General features: G+C 37.8%; 2 protein-coding genes across 4 annotated transcripts; both read right to left on the bottom strand.

The window, feature by feature from the left end:
* Positions 1 to 1488: 1488 nt before the first annotated feature.
* Positions 1489 to 6413, bottom strand: oscp1b (organic solute carrier partner 1b). Of its 2 annotated transcripts, XM_077575668.1 has the most exons (10): positions 6192 to 6413; positions 5656 to 5810; positions 5365 to 5532; positions 5212 to 5292; positions 5032 to 5135; positions 3624 to 3752; positions 3067 to 3136; positions 2844 to 2983; positions 2704 to 2767; positions 1489 to 2474 (listed from the first exon to the last, which is right to left on the bottom strand). In XM_077575668.1, exons 1-10 carry the CDS (start codon positions 6301 to 6303, stop codon positions 2346 to 2348), a joined length of 1152 nt encoding a protein of 383 aa, XP_077431794.1. In that variant the 5' UTR covers positions 6304 to 6413; the 3' UTR covers positions 1489 to 2345. The 2 variants fall into 2 exon arrangements, with proteins under 2 accessions (XP_077431794.1, XP_077431793.1); XM_077575667.1 differs by having other exon boundaries at positions 5212 to 5532.
* Positions 6414 to 6833: 420 nt separating this feature from the next.
* On the bottom strand, positions 6834 to 11333 carry LOC144058258 (cornifelin homolog). Of its 2 annotated transcripts, XM_077576620.1 has the most exons (5): positions 9664 to 11333; positions 8309 to 8380; positions 8080 to 8205; positions 7869 to 8005; positions 6834 to 7218 (listed from the first exon to the last, which is right to left on the bottom strand). In XM_077576620.1, the coding sequence occupies exons 2-5, from the start codon at positions 8328 to 8330 to the stop codon at positions 7114 to 7116; spliced, it is 390 nt and encodes a 129-aa protein (XP_077432746.1). In that variant the 5' UTR covers positions 8331 to 8380; positions 9664 to 11333; the 3' UTR covers positions 6834 to 7113. The 2 variants fall into 2 exon arrangements, with proteins under 2 accessions (XP_077432746.1, XP_077432747.1); XM_077576621.1 differs by lacking the exon at positions 8309 to 8380 and having other exon boundaries at positions 6837 to 7218.
* Positions 11334 to 11438: the final 105 nt, after the last annotated feature.

Here is an 11438-nt window from a genome sequence, read left to right as displayed (position 1 = left end):
TAAAACGATTACAAACTGGGGGTGTGTGGGGGTTGCCATTGTGTGGACAACAAAGCAGACAGAGAGGGCTTGTACACACAGGCTAAAACATTTCGTTATTTTACTATAAACATTTTGAAAACTGGTGATATGAAAACATATAAAAACACAGATTTTTCCTAACTTTTTCCTTGTTTTGTTAAAAGCAGGGGACGCAGTCAATTCAGAATTGCATTTGTAAATCTTTTTTTTTTACATGTATTTTTCTTTATCAATACGAAACATGATAAAATGTTTTATTGCAATGTATTTTCTCAGCCCACCTTTAGAAAATGTATTCAATAAATATAACATTTAATGACATAAAGTATATGTATATTTAGACAGGGTGATACACTTCACAAATCAATTATGTAATAAATAAATAAAAAAGTCACTTTTAGTTCCTCAATGACTCAGTTTTGAACAGGCAAAGCTAATCAAAGTATTGATTCCAACCACAAACCACAACAAAAGGGCAACCCAGATGGAAGAGGGCTTATTTAAGTTACTGTGACTCAGCAGTGCATTGGCCCCAAGCCACATTAAAAATGTTTAGAGTCATGCCTGGCCCACACCTTCTTCTTTTTTCAAACACAAATGATTCACATTCATGGGGCAAATAGAATGAACTATGATAGCATAAACTAAGATACACATTATTTCCAGGCTTCTGCAGGCCAGATCAAGACAACAGGCTTTGAGTTTGACACCAGTAGTGTTACAGTCAAACACTTTTTTTTTTCTGTTTGTCTTTCAGGGTAGGCTGTGGTTTTTCTTCTTCTTCGCCAAGGTCACGAGGATGAGCTGGGCGTATATGTCCAAGATCCAATCTGGGAATGGTACAGGCTCGTTTTCCTTTCACGGTAATGCCTGCATGGCTGATAACCGCATTCTAATTATCTGTCCCCTTGACATTGTTGTCAATTATGAAATGGAGGTCTGGTCTATGAAATGTTGTGAATAAATAGTAAAATACACTAGATTAATTAGAAAATCGCATTTAAGCCTTTTTAAGGACACTGCTGAGACTAAGAGAACAGGAAATATAGGATGAAATGTTTGCCATCATCACACTATAAACAATTGCAATAGCGCCCTCTGTTGGCAGTCATTTATTAATAATATCTGTTAGCATACTCTAAACCGCCAAAACAGAACTAACCCTTATCCAGAACTAGTTATAACTAGATAGTCTAGCCATAACCCTGAACTGGAACTAACCCTGACAAAATGTAACCCTAATCCCAACCCAAACCTAATACAAATGATACATAATCCTAACCAGAAATAGTGCTTACCCTCAAATGTGTCCCCCTAATCCATACATAAAACCAAACCAGTACACTCAACCCTAAACCTCTAACTGTCAAACTCAATTAGAATCCCTGAACCCTAAACCTAGCTCCCTAAACCCAGTCCTAACCCCAACCTCACAAACCTGGGAGAAAAAAAACAACTCAAAACCACTTCTGTAAAACTTAACTTTATTATTTTTTGCAACAGCTTAATTGCAGAAATATGCACATCTGTTCACAGAAAGCATTACATAAATCAAATAAATAAAACTATTAAATTCACATATTTACACGTTTTGAAATTGCAATTAGCCACCAACAATTTCTCCACAATCCTTGACATCATCATGTAAGATGATATTCTCCACTCCAGAGCGAGTATCGTAATGCTGACTTGTTAATCACAGCATTTAAATCAGGTTACAATCGGGCTAGAAAAGAGCACTTGGGTTTTTCATCCTTTCAAATGCAGAAGAGGTAAGCAATTTCCCTAGCGGCAATTGTGTAGAAAATTAAAGGGACTCTCCCGAAAGTGACAATTTTAAGGTTTTATTTTGTAAAAAAAATAAAATAATAATGATAATAATAATTTACTGTATAGTTTTTTTATTTTGTGTTTTTTTTTTTGAGCTGTGCATTTTTGACATTTCGTTCGGTGACAACATCTGATTTTTTTTAATGTGTTTTTAACTGCCTGAGTATCTGTAACAGGGTTGCAAAATATATGACAAATGATGTATTGAGCTGGATGAATAAAATTACTTTATTTTTTATTTTTATGAAAGGTATTAAAAGTCCTTTAAAAAAAAATTTGGTGCCTAACTCTGAAATGCCCTGCATAATGTATTTTAGTAGGTTTGGGAAACCCTGTGTACTGTGAAAGCAAATTTGCTGTGGGTAATTTCCCCCCAAAACACACACCGAGGGAGTAAAAGCACCTGAAGGTTTTCTGTGCAAAATGTTGCAGCATCAGTTTTGCAGGTGCAGACAACATATTGCGGTCCAACCCATGGGGGGGGTCCGATGGCGTCACAGACCGTCCATCATGGCCAGGAGGTCATCTCCTTTGCTACTGGCACTCGGGGATTGATCGGGCGACTCCCGAGACTCGCTGAACTCGCCCATGATCTTGGCCAGCTCGGCGTTGGCAGATTTGTCCTGTGGGGCCGAGTTGCCCGGAAGAAACGATTAATACCATGACGTGGGCATGCATTATTAAACACAATAGCATGTGCATGTGAGGTGTGGGTACTATTTTTGCCCATTTGGGGGGGGTCACCATCCTCACATTCTACTGTAGTGTCTGTGACTTTGAGTGTGTTTGGATTTAAAAGGCTGTTCACTAGTTTGGTGAGTGACGTGGGTGTCATAACAAGAGAAGCAGTACCTTTGTAGCTTGGATGTTTATAAATCCATACGACAGCTCATCCGGTCTGGACATTAATGCCTCTCTGTGGCAACAAAAAAAAAAAATCCTAAATGTTACTTTTGGATACAATAAATAGGATTTAGAGACAAGGTACGCACTCTTCCTCCTCGTCGGTTGCGAACAGGTTCACCCGGAAGCCAGACTCTGCATTCCCAGCCTTTTGGACTTCCAAGCCTCCCATCAGTTTGGCTAAGAGGTTGAGCTCCTCTTTTGCCAGAGGGTTGGGAGCCAGGTTGACCTGTTAACAACATAATAAATTCACCCCAGCGTCAAGATACGATATGTGTGTGTACCAAATAAAAACTTTTTTTTTTTTTTAACCTTAGTGTGCTGAGCTGAATGTTTGGACGTTCCCGACATGTGAGTTTCCACCGGACGGCACACGCTGTACCTGTGAGGCCACATCAGAGGAATGTTCCAAGCTTTGTCAATACAATACAAATTCATATAGTGAGCCTGTTAGCGAAAAATGGCTCGTTATGACAACATAGGTCCTTTAACTCTTTGACTGCCAGACGTTTTCAGAAAAGGGATGCCGTGGGTGCCAGCCGATTTAAGCATTTTTGACTGATCTTTCAAGGTCCACAGAAAATTATGTGTTTGGACTATGGAAACACACATACTACCAAATGAAAGATTGGACTCTCATCTTTCATCAGAAAAAAAAGTTTGTTTCTACCTTATTCCGTTTTTCAGTAATCAACAATAGAAAATGGTTAGTTTCACCTCTGTTTAAAAAAAACGTCTTTTAACGTCTTTGGCACTCCTCCATAGGATTTTACTAAACGTTATTTAACGTTTTTGGCAGTCAAAGAGTTAAACGTGTTATCAAGGTACCTCTGTATATTTGTGTGTGTGTTGTGTTGAGAAAGTCTTACATGTTAGTTCCTAGCTTGGTGACCCTGTCGCCGAAAAGCTCAAAGGATCCTTCGCAGAGTGCAGCGGTGTGGTTTCCGCCATTATTGAACTGCACCCTGCTCGTCTCCTCGCCAGTGCAGCTATACATCCTAGAATAGCCAAATTTATGTTAAAAAGACCCCCCAAAAAGTATTGGTAGACTTATTTTTATTGTGAAATATTTAACTTATTGATTTACTTGCATTTGAAAAATAAAAAAAAAAACGTATTGAAATATGTACTTGTGTTTTTTGTGTGTTATTTGGTGCCAAGGAACTATTTCAAGTGAGTTGGGGGAGCTTCATCTAGCCAAAAGCAGGAATTTGCCGCCATCTTGTGGCATCCATAGGAAATAAACTTTTTTTTTTTTCAAGTAGGGGAACATCGTTGAGTATTTGTTGTTATAACATGAAAACAATAGAAATTTATATTATACATTATATATATATATATTTACATGGAAAATAAACATTAAGCTATAGTAACATGTAAAAACAAATGTTTTTTTAAAATAATATGTATGTTTGAAATTATTTTTAATTTACATAACATTTTTTTTTTTTTTTATAATTTTTGATTGGCTTGTTCTTGTTAATTGGAATATTCAAGGGAAATTAATCAATGCATTTTATATGATTTATTTTTCGTTTACATCTGCTTACATACCGCTCAACAACAACAACATAAAAAGCATGTTTTTGTTTTATTTAACCTGAAAAAAAAACCATTATATTTTTGGGAGATAAATGTATACAGTATGTACAGTATAGTGTATTCTACTAGTATAGAGTGATAGCAGATCAAAAATACAATTTATTGATTTAATTTTTTGTGATTATTTGTATTTTCTCACTGGCTTGTCTACTGAAACTAGTTTTTGAACTTGATTTTGATTGATGCTTCCACGTGCACAACCCTTGAGCGACACAATCAAAACACACAACATGTCTAAAGTTAGAATGCAAAGACCAAGAAAGAAGAGTAATGCAATTAGCTGCACGTGGGCCTGCTAAAGCTTGACGTTACAGCATCAGGGTAAAATCACAACGAAGAATGTGGCAAAGTAACAGTCAAGTTTCTTCATCATCACCACTCTAAAAGCATTGCATTATATTATATTATATTATATTATATTATATTATATTATATTATATTATATTATACAGAGTGCAAATAGTTTTTTTTCAACAAGTTAGAAATTAATCATCAATTCAATCTTTTTTTTTTTTTAGCTCTTAAAATGTATCTGTGAGAAAAGACGCTTTGAATTCAACCATCACAATTGGACTAATTCACATAATACAGTCCATGTCATTTCTCAACCTAGGACGGGCCAATAAGCAGAGCCACTTTCAATCAATGGCTGGATTAAGCTTGTGTTGTTGTCACCTTATCAAGATGGGAATTTGTGTCCCGTGGGGCACAGGACCACTGATGGGCAGCACAAATCGGCCATTGGAGTTTTGCACTTTGTCCTTAAGGAAAATGGATACCTGGCATACAAGACAGGAAAGAATTACTGGATGTAAAATCAACCGCTGCATTTTTTTTTAAACATAATGAACTTACCCTAATGTGCATGTCCTGAAAGAAGATAAGAAGAGTTTGTCTAATCAGCTGCAATTCGCCACTTGGTAATAGGGTGTACATCTGAAAAGAAGAAACAACATTACCTTCCAGTGAAAACAATCCAAATTCCCACCGTACAAAGTGTTGGTGCACCTCGATGAGCTGCTGATACGTCTCGTCCACCTGAGCCAAAATGCACGGCGTGTCCTTGACAAACTCCTTGATGGCGTCCATGTGGTTGAAGGTGACGAGGAGGAGGTCGCGAGGCCGAGGACAGAGGAGAACCTGGTACTTGAAGGCCATGGTCATCAAGTCGTACAGCTGGAATGCAAACGCAACTTTTAATTCACACTTGATATTTAGTAAGTACGCAGTATAGGTGATAGTTTGAATAAAAAAATCAAAGTAACGTAGCACAGTGCAACACACTATGATCACGCTAACCTTGTCCATGCTGGCTTGATTGAGCCTCATGATGGAGGCGTGGGCCAGCCTGTCGAACACGGTGCGAAGCGCCTTCTTGGAATACAGCTCCTGTGGCTTGAAAAGCTCCTCCAGGAACTTATTGTTAAACATGGTGGTGATGATGTCATTCATGACTGGTGAGGGATGAAGAAAAGGAGTGGGCAGGTTTAGGTAATGTACATAATGCCATACTGATGTCTGATGAGACGGCGCGTGAATAATGTAGATATTTAACCTATTTTGTAGGAAAATTCCGGAAATTTTGCAACCCTATTTATAGCTAGGAATAAAATACTGCAGTTCCTCAAATAGTGGCCTCCACGCGAATCAGAGCTTAATTGCTTAATAAAAAAAATTGCTTAGTAAAAAAAACGCTTTAATTGCCACACCTCAAATGACCACTTCCAGAAAAAAACTGGTTACTAGTGAAAAGATAAAAGATAAAAGACACGAATCAGTGTGTTGTGTTTTGGTCTTAGCGGTTGTTTGTTGTCGTGTAGCCAAAAGCTAACCACCTTTCTTAGCCTTGTCAGGGGGGATATTTTGTGCTCGTAGCCGCTGGTCCAGAATATAAAGCATTTCTCCGCCCAGATTGATGAAGAGCAGCGGGAGAGTCCTCGACGACATGTTGGAACCTGGAAAAAAAAACGTTGAACAACACCCCGTTCGAAAATGACAAACAGCTAGCAGTTGTGGCTAGCTCACTACCGACGAGGAGATTGGTTGCTAAAGCCTCCTCCACCGGTTGCCAGGCCACGGAGGAAGTAGCCAATCAGAGGGATAAACGTCATCTAAACCGGAAGTTGAGTGAGATTGCATGTACTGTATTCAATAATTATTCTATTATGAATGTTTAAAAAAACAAATACAATAGAACGTAAACTTAAAAGTTTACTTTGTTTATTACATTACTGTAAAATTATTTAACTTAGTACAATGTTTATCTTTGAATACACATTTCCATTACAAATGTATAAAATGTGTATTGTGTGAATATGTGGTTATTAATTTATTTTGAGAGGAATTTAGTTATTTTTTATGATATCACATTTAAAAAATATTTTGTACACAGTCCCACAATTACATCCCCCCCTCCCCAAAGCACAAACAATATGAAAAAAACAGAGTGTATGTCTTAGAATTGTGTACACAAGTGATGGAAGTCAAAACACACCACACGCAGTTTTTTTCTCTCATATCTGGTACTTCATTGGATTTCAAGTACATACACAAAATTACCTTTATTATGATCTCCTTAAATCTCAGGGCAAATTAATTCCATTTACACAAATCTTTATTTAATAGGAGACTGCAGAATTCATTGCATGTTTGTTTGCAAAAACAAAACAGAACAAAAAAACTGAGGAACCGAAATCCTGTGGACCATATATTTGTATAATGATTTGGGCGACGACTACTCCTTTGGTTTTGTAGCTATTACGGTGTAGTTTCTCCATTCCGGATGCGAATCTCTCTGGCCATTCTGCACACCTCACAGATGCCGCAGAAAAAGGACATGAGGGCGTCGTTGCAAATTGTCCCCTGCGAAAAACACACACAGACGCACGCACGCACTGTGAAACACAGAAAAACTGTGTAAAGGGACCAAGACCTGCTGTGGATAGCAAAAAAATCTGTTTTCATCGTCGGTTTGTAATTGATTACCTATAGATGCCACAAGATGGCGGCAAATGACTACTCATGTCTACATGAAGTTCCCAAAAGTTTCCTTGGCTTCAGGATGCCACTAGATGGCACCAAATCATCCAATACTTTTATTTTGTTTGAGTACAAAGAAACTAGTCACTTGAGGCGCAACGATTACCGGTAATCAATAACTAACCGATTATCAAATTAATTGACAATTAGCTTCGGTAATCGATTAATCGTTTGGATACCTTTTTCTTTTTCTTTTTTTTATAAAGTGCCCAAATCCTCATAATTTCATCTTAATTCTTATTCCGCAAACAAAATAATTAAATCAGAATGCGATGTTTAGACTGGTGGGATTACAAAGAACACATTGCAAAGAAAAATGTTGACTTCACTTTTACTCCAAAACTTACTTGTAACTTGCACATGTTGCTTAAGTGTCACAGTGGACTTTCTCAATGAGCGACATTTCCGCTCTTGTGCAATCTGTTAGTGAAATCAAAGCACTTCTTCTCTGCCAAGCGTTGATTTGCACATACCTGGATGCCGTACGTGAGCCTCATGTGGGTCCTCATAGCTGTCAAGCCGCCCGGCACGCAGCCCAAGCAACAGTTTTCCCCATATTTGTCCGCCGTGTAGCAGGCCAGGACGGATGGGCAGATGCAGCCGAATGCACCTGGTGGAAGAAAGATGAATTACGATCATTGAATAATGAAAAACAAATATGGATGTATCATCTTTATAACTCACAAATCAATAAATCGCTGCAGCAGGAGCAGAGGCCCGTGCTCCACTGTCCCGTTTGGACGTTGGTGCCATAGCCGCCGGCGCCCGGTTGACTGGTTATCGCTGGGTTTGACATTTGGGCCACAGGTTCTGATACACATGCAGAGTCAGACATATTTTATCATTATAGAAAACAAGGTGGTATTAAATACCACTACTTTTTTTTTTTTTTGGGGCAGGAGAAAAAAATGACCTGAGTCTGAATCCTGCCACATTGTTGTTGTGCTCTGCTTGTTATTTCCACTTTACTGGCTGAATAATAAGCCTAAAAAATGAAGTCTGGTGTTATTTGTGCAGTCAGCAGATGAGCATTCACCTTTAAGATGCTCTACTTCACTCTCATTGTATTGTGAGACACAAGATGGGGCCATTTTTCCTATTCAAGTGCCCAGAGGGCAATGTTTATTTATTAACACATAACAATTCAAAATAAAGCATTAAAAAAAAATCCCATCTAAATATAAATAACTATTTCTTAAGTAGGAGCATATATATATATATATATATATATAACAAATGGCTATTCATTATAGATAATATCTTGCATCCTTTTTTTTTTGGTTTAAAATTGTAATACTATTGAAATATACCCATATGGAAAAATGCACAATAATGGTAATGTCTGTATATTATTTCTTTCTTTTTTTTGAGTCAACATAATGTGCAATACATTTGGAATAAAAAAAATTAAAAAATACAATTTCATTCGTCATTTATGGGTTATTGTTAAAATAAAATAAAAATAAAAAACTACTGAATGCATAAATAAATATACTCCTACTGTAAGAATGGATGAACAAAGCACAAGTTTGAGTGCTTTTCTGGCCCTAAATGTCATCCCCCTACTCAGACCTAACAGGATTTCCCTTTATTAACTCATTCACTGCCATTGACGGCTATATACGTCAAAAATTAGTTTTAACCATTTCTTTTTTTTTTTTTTCACTTTTGTTAACAAGAGCATGAAAACCTATATTTTTTTCATTGTACATTTAGAACAGATATAACATTTGTGATTAATCATGAGTTAACTAGTGAAGTCATGTGATTAATTACTATTAAAATTTTAATCGCCTGATGCCCCTAATTTTTAATAACCTTTTTGTTTTTTTTAAATCGTGTCAGGCGATCAAAATTTTTAATTGTAATTAATCAAATTTTATATTTGTTCTAAATGTACAAAAAAAAAATCTAGGTTTTTATACTCTTATTAACAAAAGTGGAAACTACTAACTACTAGAAATAGTTCGAAAGAATTTTTGACGTCTATAGCCGTCAATGGCAGTGAATGAGTTAACAATAAAAGCTAAATGCTTTGCAAATCCGAACAAGTGCAATATTGAAATTTGGGTTTTCTATCATTGTAAGAGGTTGTTGAAACCTTATAGCCAATACCATTTATAGGCAATCAAAACCTGCTATGGAGAAACATGCATGATTATTTCAAGCACGTTTATCGAGTTTTTCGAATTGCAAACATTTGAAATGCTTTATCATTCAGCCGTTTGATATTTTTTGCATGGTAGTTAAAAACAGCATGCGACTTACCAGAAAGGAGTGTGTGAGCGTGCGCTGGTCCCGATCAAACTGCCGAGCTTGACGCCACACAGGAAGTTTGGGGTTCACGTTGAGAAACGCTCATTGGTGTAACTCAACGGCTGAGAAGGATGACGAGATCTTTGCGGTGAATCTCGGATGCAACGGTGCAGGTTTTTCTTTCGTGCATCGCGTTTATAGTCCACTTGTACGCATGCTCGACTTTTGAAGGACTTCCGTGCGCATTGTTGTATTTTTGGAGTGACTTGTTCAGTCAGGCTGGGTGAATATCCAGAGCCACTTTTGAACAACAGCCAGCCCAGTCTGAAACAACATCATGTAGAAACGCCCAAATTCCTCACAGGTGCAACGCCCAAGCTAATGGGTCAAACCTAAAAAGATAAGCAGAGCTGCATTGAGTTTTGTTGGATGCACAGATTAGCGTTAGCTTCTGATAAGCGGCACATACCGGTCGGTGCTTGATTGCCATATTCACACTGCACTGTATGAAATGCTGCTTCCATGATTTTAATTCTCGTTTTGAGCTCTTCTTTAGAAGCCACACTTGACTGGGGCTGTGCCTGAGAAATTGGCTGATTTCAACAGGACATGAAACAGGGTGTGCAAAGTGCACTGTAATTCTTGATCCTTGCGATAGTTTGAGGAAAGCATGTCGCATATGTTCTAAGAGACATAGAAACTGTTTTAAATTGGGAAATAATACATATAATTGGCCTAGTAGCATAATTTATAGAATCACATTTTAGAATTTTGGTTAATCACGAAAATAAAGCCTTTATTAACATTTTTTAACTGCCAAATTTAAAGAGCAACTGTTAGATGTTAATTCTTTAGACAATTTAACTTATTCACTCCCAGCAATTTTCGCTGAAGCAACTCCCTTCGCTCCCGGCTGTTTTACTGGATTTTGACTGATTTTGCAAGGCCAACAGAATATTGCGGTCTATTGCTATAAAAACATGGAATCTACCAAAAGAAAGATTAGTCTCTTCTTTCATCGGGAAAAAAAAGTGTTTTTCTATCGGTTTCCGTTTTGCAGCAATTACCATTAAAATATAGCTAAGAGATTTTTTTTCAACCTGGCCCTGTTTGATCTCTTTTGCTCTGCTGCCACCTACCGGCCGTTTGTGTAATAACTACCATTTCTTCAACTGTTCTTTGCAGTTGAGAGGCTGCATCAAAGCCTTCTGTATGCTCTAGCATAAAAAAAAACACAACCAAAAACGTATAAATACATCTTTGGGACACTTAAAACATTTAAAGTAGAAGGTATTTATACGTTTTTGGGAGCAAAATGTTATGAGAAGCTCTTCAACATTTTTTGATCCCCTGCACGCTCTCATCCTCCTCTTTTTCTAATCAGTTAATTACTTCTTTTTTTTTTGCATTTACATTGCAATTTAAAATGAAATAAAAAGACCCCAGTAGTTTGACATGAAAAATATTCTGAATGCCAGACGCAAACATTTATAAAAATGTTAACTTCAATGCACGTTGAGAGGAACCAGTTGAGGTGGCTCGGGCATCTGGTTCGGATGGCTCCTGGATGCCTCCCTGGGGAGGTGTTCCGGGCATGTCCTACCGGCGGGAGGCCCCGAGGACGACCCAGCAGGACACGCTGGAGAGACTACGTCTCTCGGCTGTCCTGGGAACGCCTTGGGGTCCCGTCGGAGGAGCTGGCTGAAGTGGCTGGGGAGAGGGAAGTCTGGGCTTCCCTGCTAAAGCTGCTGCCCCCGCGACCCGACCCCGGATAAGTGGAAGACGGA

The sequence above is a fragment of the Vanacampus margaritifer genome, chromosome 9, assembly GCF_051991255.1.
Source record: "Vanacampus margaritifer isolate UIUO_Vmar chromosome 9, RoL_Vmar_1.0, whole genome shotgun sequence".
Taxonomy (NCBI): domain Eukaryota; kingdom Metazoa; phylum Chordata; class Actinopteri; order Syngnathiformes; family Syngnathidae; genus Vanacampus; species Vanacampus margaritifer.
This window is presented reverse-complemented; position numbering and strand designations above follow the sequence as displayed.

What these genes read in the sequence shown, in the direction of transcription:
- oscp1b (XM_077575667.1), bottom strand. Translation starts at nt 6,303, where the DNA reads ATGTCGTCGAGGACTCTCCCGCTGCTCTTCATCAATCTGGGCGGAGAA. An exon ending in TTCAGGACATGCACATTAGG is followed by an intron (nt 5,136 to 5,211) that starts GTAAGTTCATTA and finishes CTTGTATGCCAG; the next exon opens with GTATCCATTTTCCTTAAGGA. An exon ending in CAAATTCCCATCTTGATAAG is followed by an intron (nt 3,753 to 5,031) that starts GTGACAACAACA and finishes TGGCTATTCTAG; the next exon opens with GATGTATAGCTGCACTGGCG.
- LOC144058258 (XM_077576620.1), bottom strand. Translation starts at nt 8,330, where the DNA reads ATGTGGCAGGATTCAGACTCAG. An exon ending in GTGGCAGGATTCAGACTCAG is followed by an intron (nt 8,206 to 8,308) that starts GTCATTTTTTTC and finishes CATGTGTATCAG; the next exon opens with AACCTGTGGCCCAAATGTCA. An exon ending in CTGCAGCGATTTATTGATTT is followed by an intron (nt 8,006 to 8,079) that starts GTGAGTTATAAA and finishes TTCTTCCACCAG; the next exon opens with GTGCATTCGGCTGCATCTGC.